The 15,877-nt window shown below is 41.1% G+C and overlaps 1 protein-coding gene across 1 annotated transcript; it reads right to left on the minus strand.

Annotated features, from left to right (window-relative positions):
• Positions 1 to 606: 606 nt before the first annotated feature.
• On the minus strand, positions 607 to 15,280 carry POLR2D (RNA polymerase II subunit D). The gene is made up of 4 exons (XM_058715656.1): positions 15,146 to 15,280; positions 7,823 to 8,003; positions 3,264 to 3,359; positions 607 to 2,332 (listed from the first exon to the last, which is right to left on the minus strand). Exons 1-4 carry the CDS (start codon positions 15,216 to 15,218, stop codon positions 2,254 to 2,256), a joined length of 429 nt encoding a protein of 142 aa, XP_058571639.1. The 5' UTR covers positions 15,219 to 15,280; the 3' UTR covers positions 607 to 2,253.
• Between the last annotated feature and the right edge of the window lie 597 nt (positions 15,281 to 15,877).

Here is a 15,877-nt window from a genome sequence, read left to right on the forward strand (position 1 = left end):
CCTGATATGTTGTTGTTCTTTTTTCCCTAGTATTTCTGATCATCTTACTACCATTCATCAGTGCCTAACTCTATGCCGGGCCCATTACATGCTTTGACATGCTCAGGCGGCTCACGGACTACTGGCACGTGGGTGACAATGCACTGCTCCCTTGCCATATAGCACACAGGCCTAGACTGTCCCTTAGGTCTGCTTTTAGGTCTCTTCTTTCTGTGCCACTAGTTGGTGCCAAGCCACACGTGTTACTGCCTCTCTTTAAAAACAATTCTACGGATCCAAGTAATTTGGCTTTCATAGCCTGATACCAGTACCAGTGGCATGCTACCAAATTCCTACACTAATTTCTATGAAGCAAGCTAACTACCTATGTCTACTTGCTCATCTGACCGAGATGCTAATACGAGCGAACGTTTATTGGGACATAATAGGTGTCACACACTAATTAGGCTCTTTTTAGCAATCTTCTCAAAATTATCTATGGAATACATACTATTAGCATCCACATTTTATAACCCAGAACACTGATGAGTTTCAAAGAAGGAAAGTTGCCAAGGATGAAAAGATGATTTCCTTCAAATACTAAATATCAGTGACTTATAAACTGTGTCATTTCAGAAAATGAAAGAATTTATAGTTTATTTTTGCCTTAGCCAGCTCATATCAAACTATTTTATTTTTTAAGTAAACTCTACACCAAACATGAGGCTTGAACTCATGACCCCAAGATCAAGAATCATATGCTCTACTGACTGAGCCAGTGAGGCACTCCAAACTATCTTACCTTTTAAAAGCTAACTTTGTTGGGGCCTCTGGCAAGCTCAGTCAGTAGAGCATAAGACTCTTGATCTCCGAGTCAGGAGTTCAAGTCCTACAATGGATGTGGAACCTATTTAAAACAAAACAAAACAAAACAAAACAAACTTTGTTGTCTCTCCAACCTTTTTTTGGGTCATACATTCATCTGGAGCCAACAAGCGCTCTAAAGAAAAATCTCCAAATTGTGAAAACAGGCATATTTCCTCTCAGAAATATCAAAGCTAGAATGTTTAGCTTTTTTTTTTTCTTCAGTGACCAGTATCTGTGCCGTGGCTAAACCTCATTGGCTATGATACTGCAGTACACCCAGCTAGAATGTTTAGCTATTAAAGAGATTCCCCCAACTAGCTTCACATCGAGCGACTGCACTGTAGTGGCTCCCGAAGAGGCAGGCTCCCTCCTTCCAAGTCATCCTCATCAGAGAACACCTACTGAGTAGCAAGCCAGAGGTTTGGACCAGAATGTCCCATTCAAAGACTCTTCAAAGTGTCCAAACCTTCAAGTTTGGCCTATGAAGGAAAAAAACCTTAATTTGGGAGTGAGAAAATAGTGCTTAAGGACCACTGCCTCCAAACCTACATTCTGCAACAGTCCAAGAAAAAAGGCCAAGTACCCATGTACCTCAGGGCTATGGGCTCCATGATGCTTGGCAGTTATCCTCAGGTGTAACTGCTTTCCAGCAAGCTTCTTCCTGGACTTCCAGGTTAAGCACGATGCCAATGCTGTCTCACAGTCATGACTATCCTCCTTTCTTTAAGAATTTTAAATGACGATACAGATCTGGTTTAATTCTTCCTTTTGCATTTATATTTGGGTACCCCTGTTTGGGTTTTGTTTGTTTTGTTTTTTCAAGTGGGCTCCATGCCCAACATGGGGCTTGAACTCATGGCCCTGGGATCAAGAATTGTATGCTATACTGACCGAGCCAGCCAGGGGCCCCCCTTAATTCTTCCTTTCACATTGAGATAAGACTATTGCTTCCTATACCAGTTTTATACATTCTATTAGTTTTAAGAACTATAAACAGATTGAAATTATTAAACATGAAATCTTAGGAATCAAAAATAACACAGGAGCTAAAAAGATAAAATCTTAAAAAGGGGGCACCTGGCTGCATCAGTTGGTAGAGGATGCGTCAATTGATCCTGGGGTCATGAGTTAAAGTCCCATGCTGGGAGTAGAGAGGACTTAAAAAATACCACCAGGACCAAAACCGTGGTATGAGGTAGTCAACAGTGTAGCATATGAGCACATCACCCCATCTCACCCTTCTGAGAGGCAAGGTCAGGTTATCAAGGTCCACTAGTCAAGTCCGACACAGCAACCTACACCAAGTGTCTTCTGCCATACAATTTCTGTGTAAGTCAGCTCCAGAGCCTGGGACAGTGGTGCTGGGCTGGGGTGTCGTGCCCTCTGCAGCAGAATGGTACCTGGAGATTAATACTGAAAGCTGCGCTTGGTCTGGATATCATCAAGAATCTGCTGCAGCTCCTCATCTTCAAACCGCCCCTCCAGGCTACGAGAAGAAAACCAAAAGAACTAAGTGTCTCAGCGACTGACAATGTTCCCTATCTCTTTTTAACACACTGATCTTTGAGCACCGCTGTGCCCACTTCTCCATTTCAGCTCTACTTCCTGCATGCCATTCCTTTTAGAAACATTATGAAGTGTTTCAAAGATTTAAAAAAGTATAGAAAATAAGGTAACCTTAATAGTTACTCCTACTTGATTTAGATTTCTTTGATAAACACAACAGAACAAATTAATGAATGGCTCTGTGTATGCTCCCTATCAAAATACCTTCCCCAGAATTAGCCATTATGCTAAATTTGGTATTTATCATTTCTATACTTATTTTATACCTATTATCTATCTCTCTCAAGTCATATGCAGCACTGTTTTTACTTTATAAGAAATGGCATCATTCTGTATTTATCCTTCTACAATTTTCTTCACTCCAAATTCATTTTGGTATTTGATGTTATTCCAGTTCATTAATTTTTCATTGCTATATAAATGATTTTTTTATTCATGCCCATGTTTGCCAGATTATCAAGTTCTGTTACCACGAACAATGCAGTAATGAGCACTAGAATACATGCCTTCTTATGAACTGTATGAGCTGCTTTCAGGGCATGTACCCAGGAATGGTTTTTGGGTCAGTGTATAATCATCTTTAACTTTACTAGATGTAGCTAAATTGTTCTCCAAAGTGAGTGACTGTACTAATTTGCACTCCTACCATCAGTGTATGAAAGATTCAGCTGTTCCACATTTTTGCTAACGGTGTGCTATAAAACCATCATTTTCATACCCTGTTAAAAAAGGCACTCCATTCAATGCTGATGATATCAGTCCATATTTTAAATGCACACACCATTTAGACACACTAATTCTACTTATAGGAATCTATCCAACATACAGAACTCAGCACAGCCAGTACTAACCTTGGGATCAGAGCCTTCGACTCCTCAGCAGTCTCTGGGCAAAGGTTGGCCAAACAGGCCAACTCAAACTTATGAAGCTTCTTCTGGAGCAACAAGCTGATCACGGAGTAGAGAATCAAAACAAACAAAAATCAAAGAATGATGACTAGGAAAAAGAGAACCCAAAGGTACTTAGCAAGAAAGGTAAACAAGCAAAGCACTTGCAATCTTTCATATAGTTAGCTTGGCGGCCAAATCACACTTTCAGATCATTTCCTGGAGAACAGGAAGTTACAGTGAAATCAGACAGAGGCCACAAAAGTGAGCAGAGCACACAGGGCAAGAGAAGCCCTGTCATTTTAACTTTTGAAAAACCACCATATACACCTTAAGGACTACACAACCTTCTCCTCAGGAATTTATTTTGTTGTTATCTCCTCCCTTGTTTGGACATTGTGACAAGGAGGAAATTCTCTTTTAAACTTATCTACAAAATAAATATAGGCAAACCTTACTTTGTACAAATATGTGTGCAAACAGCATCTTATTTTAAATGCACAGTTCTAATTCAAATTGTATAAAACACTGTCAAATCCTATCTTGGTTTTTCACACATAGAGCTCTTAAAAGAGAGCTCATCCATGGTGGATTTGGTTTCAGAGAACACCTTAAACATCTGTTCAGAAACAAAACATTTACTGTGCGTATCATTCTATTACAAGCATATTAGTTATCACACAGAATTTAGAAAATACAGGACAGATAAATAAAAGCTACCCATATCACTACCTAAACAAAATCAATGTTATTATCTTAGCATATCATTCCAAACACTTTTCTGTTTTAGAATATTCACTCACACATTCATCACTTTTTGTCACTTAAAAAGCTATATCCATTTTCTAAAGAAAATATTGTAAACTTAGTTACTTGGGAAGAGGTTTCTAAAGAAGTGTAGTGTAGGTATGTATGTGGAGGGGTTTGTTGTAAAATGAACATATACTCATAAACAATACAAAAGATATCAAAAAGGTGAAGATAACCTGAAATCCTACCCAGAAATAACTAGTATTAACTTTTCCATGGAGATCACCTTCCCCTCCTCTGTAATTTCTTTTTTAAAACAAATGAGTCATAACAAATGTCATTCTGTGATTGGCCTTTTTCCAATCAACAACACAGATGTTTTCCTATTAGTACACACATAATAGCACCCTGAACATGGCACTCCACTAAAAGGCTGTGCCATAATTTATATATCAAATTTCCTGCTGTTGAACATTTCAACTGTTTCAATTATTCATTTTAAGTAATGTTTTTTGAACATTATGTGTACTTCTTTGTGTATTTGATCGATTACTGTGTGATTTAGTTTTGATTACTGTGCATTTTTTTTAAAGATTTAATTTTTAAGTTCTATGCCCAACGTGGGGCTTGAACTTACAACCCTGACATAGAAGGTTGGCTGCTCCACCAACTGAGCCAGCCAAGTGCCCCAATTACTGTGTGTTTTAAAGATAAATTCCTGGAAGTCAAATTATCCAGAGGATATGAATGTCTTTAACTTTATTTATTTTGAGAGAGAGAGGGAGGGAGGGTGAGAGGGATAGAGAGAGAGAACAAGCAGGGGAGGGGCAGAGAGAGAGGGGAACAGAAGATCCGAGAAGTGGGTTCTACGCTGACAGCAGAGAGCCCAGTATGGGGCTTGAACTCAGGAACTGCGAGATCGTGACCTGAGCCAAATTCTAGAGTCAGACACTTAACCGAGTCACCCAGGCGCCCCTTTTTCTAATCTTTTCAAATCTACTTAGCTCTTTTACCATTTTTTGATTTCCTTGAAGATGAGCATAATTTCATGTGAATTAGCTAGCCATTTAAAGTTCTGATTCAAATCAAGCCTCTAATTGGAGACGGTGTCCATTTTCAAAAACTGGTGTCACCTCTTTCTTATTTGCTGGGAGTTTTCAATATTAAGGATACCAATTCTTTCCCTGTTTATTTATACTTATATTTTGCATGCGGCATTTTATTTGACGTAGGGGAGTTTAAAGATATTTATACAAATTTTTTTTTATTCAGTATTTATTTAGTGCCCACAATGAGTCTGACAGTGATGAATATGACCAAGTTCCTGCCCTCACAAAGCTTATATTCAACTGAAATCACTCAAGTTTCCCCACATTTAAAGTCCTACTAACCACAGCCAAAATAATACGTATATTCACTCACATTGTCACATAACACTTTTATTCGCCATGGTTTATATTCCAATCCTTAATTCCTGAGGAATTAAATTCGGTGTAAGATACAGTGTTCAGGGGTGCCTGGGTGGCTCAGTCAGTTAAGTGTCCAACTCTTGGTTTTGGCTCAGGTCATGATCTCACAGTTTGTGAGTTTGAGCCCTGAGACAGGCTGTGTGCTGACAGGGCAGAGGCTGCCTGGCAATCACTCTCTCCCTCTCTTCTCTGCCCCCCCCACTCTCTCTCAAAATAAATAAATAAACCTTAAAAAAAGGGGAGGGGGTATGTGTCTGGGTGGCTCATTCGGTTAAATGTCTGACTCTTGATATCAGCTCAGGTCATGATCTCAGTTTGAGGGACAGAGCCCCATGTCAGGCTCTGTGCTGACAGCATGGGGCCTGCTAAGGAATCTCTCTCTGCCCCTCCCCAACTCAAAATAAATAAACTTTAAAAACGTGATATAGTGTTCAAACTTTGTTTTAAAGTATTTCCCCACTAACCTACAATGCCATATACTGGACTCACACAAAATATGATAGAATTGTATTTGAATTTGTTGTCATTTATGACAAATTCTTCTTCATTTTTCTTAGAAAATTTTTTCTGACAATTCTTACAATTTTAAGATCATTTTATTAGCCTCCCCCCCCCCCACCCCCGGCCATTTCCTTGAGGTTGCAGAATGGCACTAAATATATACAGTAATTTGGGGAGAACCAACATGTTTACAATCCTGAGACCATTTGTTCACGAAGGTATAAGCCTACCTTCATCTACTCAGGTCACCTCACAGGCCCAACACTGCACACTCCCCTCCCATCTTTCCTCAGTGTGTACACCCACACTTTCTAGAACAGACTGTATACTTCAGATACAATTTTATCACCTTCATTTTCTGCACACTTAACATGTCAACATCTTTCATTTGCTACAATATTTTTAAAATTTTTTTTTAACCTTTATTTATTTTTGAGACAGAGAGAGACAGAGCATGAATGGGGGAGGGTCAGAGAGAGGGAGACACAGAATCTGAAACAGGCTCTAGGCTCTGAGCTGTCAGCACAGAGCCCGATGCGGGACTCGAACTCACAGACTGCGAGATCACGACCTGAGCCGAAATCGTACACTTAACCAACCAACCGACTGAGCCACCCAGGTGCCCCGCTACCACAATTTTAGTAACAATATAGTAGTTCACCAAATGATTTACCACTTTATTTATTTAATTACTATTGAATGTTTAGGTTGCTTTTCTTTTTTTTTCTTTTTACCCTTGGCTATTAGAAATATCTCCCTGAAAAATGTGTATATACATCTTTTTTGTACACTTGCTTTTCCTAAAGACAGTACTTCTCAAACATTTTCTCTGGAACACAGCAAACAAGTACCCCTAGGCGACCTGGGCGCATGGGCTCAAATGACTTTCTGCATCTACAAGTAGGGTTTTAAGTCTTGTAATTTAATTCAAGAATTTATACACAGTTTTTGTTTTACTCCACAGTATGCTGGTATCTGTTTGTTTTAATGTAGAAATGTTTTAAAATCACCTACCATTAAATTAAACTGCTACTTGAGGAAGATGTTTCTCCTGTGGCCTCCTATATGCCCCAGAGCATCACTGTTTCCCAGGTTACATCCAACTGAATTTGAGAAGCAATGCCTTGGGAAAAAATGCTAAAACCCACCTTCTGAAAGGTACAGTTCCTGATTTATATTTACAAACATATAAAGATCTTGAGGGGAGCCTGCGTGGCTCAGGTCATGATCCCGTGGATCATGGGTTTGAGCCCTGCGTCTGGCCCTGTGCTGACAGCTGGAGCCTGGAGCCTGCTTCAGATTCCGTGTCTCCCTCTCTCTCTCTCCCCCTCCCCCTCATGCTCTGTCTCTTTCTCTCAAAAATAAACATTAAAAACAATTAAAATTAAAATACAAAAAAAAAGATCTTGAAGACATTTCAGGTGAATAATAAATAAATAAGCCCATTTTATTAAAACAGCCACCACCACAAATCACTTGTGTGTTGTTTATAGGTGTATATATGTATGTGAATGCATGGAAAAGATCTGGAAGAATAACAACAAACTGCCAATAGTGGTTACTGTACAGGATGACCATGGGGATTTCAGGTACCGGAAAAGGTGATCAAAGAGCATTCTGGTGATCAAAGAGCCGTTTTTAAATTTATGACAAAGACATTATTTTTCTTACGTTCATGGTATAGATGATGCCCATTGGGTGCTGGTGCTGGTGCTGGTGGTGCTGGTGGTGCTGGAGGCAAAAGTATTTTACGCGCAGACATCCACAAATTTGGATTAATAAAAACTTTCCTTTAGCACTCACCTGCGGACACTGGCAATAGTCTCTCTGTTTTTGAAACGACTGAAACGGGCTGTGTAATTTAAAGTTTTCATGAAGACCTCAGAAAGTTCCTGTTCATCCTCTGCACTCTCATTCTGTTGCTTTCGATGCTCCAGAAGCATGTGAACTTCTGAATTTAGTAGTGTCTCCGCTGTTTCAAACTCTATTTGTGAGAAGCACAAATGTCAGCTGAAAATATTCCTTCAAAAGACAGCTTCTAAATGTTCATTTTGCTTTCGAGATTAACAGCAAGTTTGCATCCCTGCATAAATCCAGAGGCCGCATATCCCACAGCTTCACCTTCAGCCAGACCTGCCTACCACAAGGCACAGAAGAGTTCATGAGACTAAAATTTAGTTCAGTGGGGCCAGACAGTTTCTAACATCAAAGAACCTGACCTGGACGTGCTATTAAATAATGACACGTCATTATCCTAATTAGGCCAGTTACTGATTCCAAAAGGGAGCATAACCAACAATTATTTCTCTTTAGCTTGCATGAGCTCCTAATGTAGTTCCATAATACTAATACTATACCCTCAATTTTAATAATTATTACACATTAGGGAGGGCCAAGGGTTTGGAAACACACAATAATGCACCCCCAATTCTATTTTAGTACCTGAATGAATCTATTATCTACTCATTCACCCAGATCACGTACTTGGCATTGGGCCTGAGGCCAGAAGTCCCTACTCCCTACCTTCCAGGTTTCATAGTCTTATGTATTTACCAACTAAACCTATTTCAAATATTTACCATCACACAAATCTCCTGCCCTTGATACCCATTTATTTTTTTAGTTTCAAGTTTTTTAAGTTCTAGTGAGTTAACATACAGTGTAATATTAGTTTCAAGTATATAATTTAGGGATTCATCACTTATACATGACACCCAGTGCTCATTACAAGTGCCCTCCTTAATACCCATCACCCATTTAACTCATCCCCCCGGCCCCACTTCCCCTCCAGCAACCTTGTTTTTTTTTCCTATAAAGAGTCTGTTTTCTGATTTGCCCCTCTTTTTTTCTTTTCCCCTATGTACATCTGTTTTGTTTCTTAAATTCCACATATGAATATGTGAAATCAATGTCTTTCTCTTATGGCACTTAGCATTATACTCTCTAGCTCCATCCATGTCATTGTAAATAGCAAGATTTCATTCTTTTTATGGCTAAGTAATATTCCACTGAGTGTGTACGAGTGTGTATGTACACATATATATGTTATATATATATGCACATGCCACATTTTTACCTATTCATCATTTGATGGACATTTGGGCTCGCTCATTTAAAATAATCCTCAGTCGGGGTGCCTGGGTGGCTCAGTCTGCTGAGCATCTGACTTAGGCTCAGGTCATGATCTCATGGCTCGTGAGTTCGAGCCCCGCATTGGGCTCTGTGCTGACAGCTCAGAGCCTGGAGCCTGCTTCAGATTCTGTGTCTCCCTCTCTCTCTGCCCCTCCCCCACTCGTGCCATGTCTCTGTCTCTCAAAAATAAACATTTAAAAAAATTTCTTTAAATAATCCTGTCGGTTGAGCATTTGACTTTGGCTCAGGTTATATATAATCTCACGGTTCATGAGTTCAAGCCCTGCATGGGGCTCACTGGTATCAGCCTGACAGCACAGAGCCTGCTTCAGACCCTCTGTCCCCTCTCTCTCTGCCCTTGCCACACTTGCTCTCAAAAATAAAAAATAAACATTAAAAAAAATCCTCTTGGAGCACGTGGGTAGCTCAATCAGTTAAATGTACAACTCTTGATTTTGGCTCAGGTCATAATCTCAAGGTTTGTGAGTTCAAGTCCCACACTGGAGTCTACACTGGCAGCATGGAGCCTGCTTGGGATTCTCTCTTTCTCTCTGCCCTTCCCCTGCTTGTGCCCTCTTTCTGAAAACAAACTTAAAAAAAAAAAAATTATAATAATCCTCATGAACAGTAAGAATACCAGTAAGCAGTCTTTAAAAACTAGTTTTAAAAGATAAATAAATTAAAAAACTAGGTTTTTCCATAATATATGGCAAACTTTCCCTATATTTTCAGAATAACATTATCTCCTTGGGAAACCAGTGTCTCCCTTGCATCCCACAGGAGCATACATTCCTAATAATTATTATCAAGTATTAGAGCTGGTTTCTGCCTTTTCTTTATCAGGGAGTTCCTCCAGAGTAGGAACCATTCATAAACATGGATTCATGTTTTTAATCCCACACTGATGAAGACTAATGAGGAAAACCCCAAATTATGTGCAATTTAGCATTTCCATGGGATCTGGGTATGTTTACTCTCGGGAAATCACTAATACCACTATCAGAGGGGTGGCCCCCCTCTCTCCGACCAGGTGACAAGAGCTCCACTCTGCTTTCACAACAGTCTGTGCTGGGGGAGGGTGGCAGCAGGAGGAAACAGTATTTTTACTTGCAAGGTTCTCATTACTTCTGAATCTAACAGGCACCAAAAAGCTATTTTCTACTCGAGGTCAGCAGAATTTGAACAAGAGGAACTCAGAGCCAATTCCTGTCCAGCCCAGGTCACTGCCTGTTACTCACTGGTGAAGTGACGTACAAGTGAAGAAACTACTGCTTTCAAAGCAATGAGCTGAGAAAGCAGTAAATATTAGGAGCGTAGGACTCCACAGCTCTGAAGTGACAGTCACAAGTGACATAAGAGAAAAAAAAGCAGCAGCAGCTAAAAAGTGGGTTAATCTCAACTTCTGAGGCTGCTGCATTGATACAGACTCAGAAAATGGGAATCAGGAGCATCTGGGTGGCTCAGTTAGTTAAGCATCTGACTCTTGGTTTCAGCTCAGTTCATGATCTCATGGTTTCTAAGTTCCAGTCCATGCTGACACTGCAGAGCCTGTTTGGGATTCTCTCATTCCTTCTCTCTGCGCCTCCCCCACTTGTGGGCAAGCTCTCTCAAAATAAACAAACTTAAAGAAAAAAAAGAAAATGGAAACCAATAGGCTAAACAAGAATTACTAGTAAGAATCATCTCCATGTTTGTTACAGCTATTGCTGCTTTTAAGGCTCCTGGAAAATTGGCCAAGTAAGATATGCCTCCCTTTCCGTACCAAGCAAAATTTACCTGTTAAATAGAACAGAACTGTCAGAACACCAGGAAGTCACCTGTTCCTATTCTTTACTGAGGGTAATGTCCAAGTACTATTTATACATCACTTTCACTCCTTTCAAACAATGAAAGGTCAAAGCAGCCAAACTATGCATGTTACTCTTCCTCTGTACTGATCTTTTAAGAACCATAGCCACAATTTATTAATCCAAATCATTTATCAATTCATCCAAATTATTTATCAATTCCTTCCTATAAGAAGGAAAAATATTCCTTGACCAGTACCTCAACTGGGAATTTTCTTTTTTATTAAAAAAAAAAAAATTAATGTATGTTTATTCTTGAGAGAGAGCGAGAGAGAGCGAGTGCGCACGCGTGCACAAGCAGGGTAGGGGCAGAGAAGAAGATACAGCATCCGAAGCAGGCTCCAGGCTCTGAGCTGTCAGCACAGAGCCTGATGCAGGACTCGAACTCACAAACCATGATATCATGACCTGAGCTGAAGTTGGACACTTAACTGAGCCACCCAGGGACCCCTCCACTGGGAATTTTGAGGACGCTTCATTACAAACATTATGATAAAGGTAGCAATTTCAGATGGTCTTCTACTACAAAATTTTCTCTCTAGTACAAAATATTCTAGGGGATTTCTTTAATTAAGGGAGGGAGGGACTGGGATCATACAAACCTTTTTGGAAAAAATGGCTTACTTACTAGTTTTTTCAGTAGAATTGCTGTTAATTATATCACATGGATAAAGGACAAATTGTATTTTCAGGCAAACATGCTGTGAAAACTACCACTACAAACTCTCAGATGCTTTCAGTTGCCTCATGCATTCTTTCTGTCCTAAAATGAATTAGCACACATTTGTTTGTTTGCTATCTACAGCAAAGGCTTTCCTTAACTTTTAAGTACTTACTGTTGTTTCTATATATCTTCACATTTTTTTTTAAGTCAAGTCTACCCCCAAAATAGGGCTTGAATTCACAACCCCCGACATAGAGTCAAATGTGGTACTGGCTGAGCAAACCAGGTGCCCCCATCTTCACATGTTCTAAACTACATAATAAACACTGTGTCGTCCCCCCCCCATATGAGCTGAGAAGTTAAAGATAAGAGATATTCAGAACTCTGACATACCATTACTTGACAGAATCTAAGATCTAATTATACCAAATTCAATAAAATTTTCATGTGTACCAGATGCTACCTGCCTTTATCAAAACAAATATTTTCAGAGTGTAAAAAATAAAAAGTACCTAGATAAAACCCAAGTACAATAAGCTTTATCATACATTAAGAAAGCATCTCTCAGTTATTACACTTAAACACACACACACACACACACACACACACACACACACACACACACTTCTATTCTGCCAAAAACTTCTATGAAGCTATCCTATGGAAATTTGACCTTGAGCCTATGAAATAAAAAACTGGAAGCCACCTATATGCTTATCAACAGATAAATAGTATTATGGTAAACCACTAAGTATATCCGGCCCTTTAAGAGAATAAGACAGGAGTGCCCGGCTGGCTGAGTCAGCAGAGCAAGCAACTCTTGACCTCCAGGCCATGAGTTCAAGCCCCACGATGGGCCTGGAGTTTAAAAACAAAACAAAAACAAAAAAGTTCTACACAATATATTGTCAAAAAATTTCTTTATTAAAAGAATTTTTTTTTTAATGTTTATTTATTTTTGAAAGAGAGAGACAGAGCACGAGCAGGGGAAGAGCAGAGAAAGAGGGAGACACAGAACCTGAAGCAGGCTCCAGGCTCTGAGCTGTCAGCACAGAGCCTGACTTGGGGCTGGAACTCATGAACTGTGAGATCATGACCTGAACCAAAGTCGGACGCTCAACTGACTGGGTCACCCAGGCACCCCTACCGTCAAAATTTTTAAAGGCTGTAGCACTTCTTTTGTATAATCTCATTTTTACAAAGAAAAATAGTGTATGTGTATATTAATAAAGAAACATAAAATTAGCCTGGAAGGATAAGCACTAAATTGTTTACAGTAGTTTCCTCTGGGTGAAAAGGGTGTAGAGTTTCAGTTTTTATCGTGGATATAACAATTTTAAAATTATTGGGTAATTTTAAGATTATTGTTAAGGTGGATACTGTGAAGATTTAGTTTGCATTTTCCACTATCTGTAAAATATGGTTATTTTAAAATCTTAAGCTTCTTGCCTATTTTTGGCTTCTAAATTACAAATAAAGTACATCAGCTAACATTAACAACTCAGGCAACAGATGTTGGCGACAATGTGGAGAAAGAGGATCTCTTTTGCACAGCTCATGGGAATGCAAACTGGTGCAGCCACTCTGGACAACAGTATGGAGGTTCTACAAAAAATTAAAAATAGAACTACCCTACGACCCAGCAATTGCACTACTAGGTATTTATCCAAGGGATACAGGTGTGCTGTTCCGAAGGGACACATGCACCCCGATGTTTATAGCAGCACTATCAACAATAGCCAAAGTATGGAAAGAGCCCAAATGTCCATCAGCAGATGAATGGATAAAGAAGATGTGGTATATGCATACAATGGGGTATTACTCGGCAATCAAAACCAATGAAATCTTGCCATTTGCAACTACGTGGATGGAACTGGAGGTATCATGCTAAGCGAAATTAGTCAAAGACAAAAATCATATGACTTCACTCATATGAGAACTTTAAGACACAAAACAGATGAACACAAGGGAACGGAAGCAAAAATAATATAAAAACAGGGAGGGGAACAAAACACAAGAGACTCTTAAATATGGAGAACAAACAGAGGGTTACTGGAGGGGTTGTGGGAGGGGGAATGGGCTAAATGGGTAAGAGGCATTAAGGATTCTACTCCTGAAATCATTGTTGCACTAAAACCTAACTAACTTGGATGTAAATTAAAAAACTAAAATAAAAAAAGGAAAAAAATAAATTACAAATAAAATACATCACACTGCACAAAGGAAGTTCCCTGACAGTAAAATGTGCTGTACTTGTAGGTAGTCCTCTGACAAAGGCTCTCTTTGACCCAAACTCTAGCCAGGCTCCTCTGAGTCCTCCTTTTGGGACTCAACCTTGGCCGAGAAAGTCTTTAACAAAACACTAACATAATTTCTAACAGCTCAAGGCCATGTTCCTAGGATGACCTTAGCCCCTTTAAAGCTCCTGCCTCTCTGGGGCGCCTGGGTGGCGCAGTCGGTTGAGCGTCCGACTTCAGCCAGGTCACGATCTCACGGTCCGTGAGTTCGAGCCCCGCGTCAGGCTCTGGGCTGATGGCTCGGAGCCTGGAGCCTGTTTCCGATTCTGTGTCTCCCTCTCTCTCTGCCCCTCCCCCGTTCATGCTCTGTCTCTCTCTGTCCCAAAAATAAATAATAAAAAAAATAAAAAATAAAAAAAAATAAAGCTCCTGCCTCTGAAAACCCAAGTCTGCCCAAGAAATTTACTGTTTGTCCCGCCAACACCTGAAGGTAGGGCCTCCTCCGTCAGTTCACAGTGAGAGCTGTGGGAGAGGATAAGTTTAACTCTTGCAAGCGCCAGTTAACAAACCCAAATGGGTTTCAAATCGACCAACCCCCCCCTTCCCGGTTTTTGTAATTTTTCACTTCCCTGATCCTATGGAGACCCCACTCACCTCCTCCCCATTTCTTTATTCTGCCTTTAAAAGGCGCACTCTGCACACATCGGAAGTTCAGTCCACGCTAGTCTCTTTTTCCTTTTGCAACCTTACATTACCTTTTTTTTTTTTTTTAATCGGCTTCTTGCCCAATGTGGGGCTTGAACGCATGACCCTGAGATCAAGAGTCGCATGCTCTACTGGCTGAGCCAGCCAAGCGCCCTTGGAATGGCACATTAATGATGAATGATGATGTCCTTACCACTTTAACTAGTGTCGCTTTGTTCATCCCTGCCACATTCCTGCAGCACTTCGCAGTTTACCGGGTAAATTACTTAAACGAGTAGCAAGAGGCTGCTCAGGGGTGGCGTGAAGCGGGGCGCCCACGGTTCCAAGGCAGCAGGCGTGGAATCCGACTGGCCCCTCTAGAGGTACAGTGGCGGTGCGGGCCCAGGCCCCTCCCACGGCCGCATCCCCCATTCTCCCCGCCAGTATCCTAGCCGGGAACCCGCCCAGCTGCCCGCCGCGGCCTCGGGCGAGGCACAGGGCGACGCCAGGTTTGCGGCGACCACGCGGGACAGCGGGGGCAGTCGCGCAGCCCCAGCCCCACCTTTGGGAAAGATAAGCTGTGAGGCATCCTCCTCTACGTCGCCGGCCCGCGGGTCGCTACCTCCGGCCGCCATCGCCACGAAACGCCACACCACGCCGCCCGTCCCACTCACACCGCCGGAAGCGGAAGCGCGGGTCCCGGCTACGGAAGGGGCGTGGTCGGAGGATGGGTTGGGCTTCCACCAGGAAGCTGGTGGGGGTGGCGCGGCTCTCTGGGATTCCCAGGCGGACAAGGGTGACGGAGTCCCGGAGCTTTTTGGGGAGTAGAGGGTCCCTTTGTCGTGCGTCCTCGGACTGGTCAACTGACCTTTCTGAGCCTCAGCTTCCTCGCCTGTCGTAAGGCCTGCTTCCTAGAGCCGGGGGAAGGATTAGATGAAACGCGGGAACGCGCTAATTGACCCTAGGAACTCGTCTTGATGGAAAGCTGGGTTAGTGACGCCGAAAACAGTGGAATTTCTTTGAACGCTTAAGTATTTTAAAAAATGTGATCGATTTGTAGTGAATTATTCTGATACTTCTGAGCACGTGGGAAGTGATGCTGAGAGACGTTTAATACATCTGTTGGAACATTTGGATGATACACAGAAATGTAAGCAAATGAAAAACGATGCTGTTTTCGGCTTGGGAGAAAATAGAAGATTGTACAACAAAGGAAGGAATTAGTGCATTATTTGTCTCTGTGGTGAACAGTGTTTAATTGTCCTTTAAACTGTGTTTACAAATGATGAATTAA

This window comes from Neofelis nebulosa, chromosome 2, assembly GCF_028018385.1.
Source record: "Neofelis nebulosa isolate mNeoNeb1 chromosome 2, mNeoNeb1.pri, whole genome shotgun sequence".
NCBI classification, from domain to species: domain Eukaryota; kingdom Metazoa; phylum Chordata; class Mammalia; order Carnivora; family Felidae; genus Neofelis; species Neofelis nebulosa.

Excerpts from the sequence above, each read along its gene's own strand:
- POLR2D (XM_058715656.1), bottom strand. The coding sequence starts at position 15,218 with ATGGCGGCCGGAGGTAGCGACCCGCGGGCCGGCGACGTAGAGGAGGAT. Across the intron at positions 8,004-15,145 it reads ACAGCTTATCTTTCCCAAAG|AGTTTGAAACAGCGGAGACA; the intron begins GTGGGGCTGGGG and ends TCTCACAAATAG. Across the intron at positions 3,360-7,822 it reads ACTATTGCCAGTGTCCGCAG|CTTGTTGCTCCAGAAGAAGC; the intron begins GTGAGTGCTAAA and ends CTCCGTGATCAG.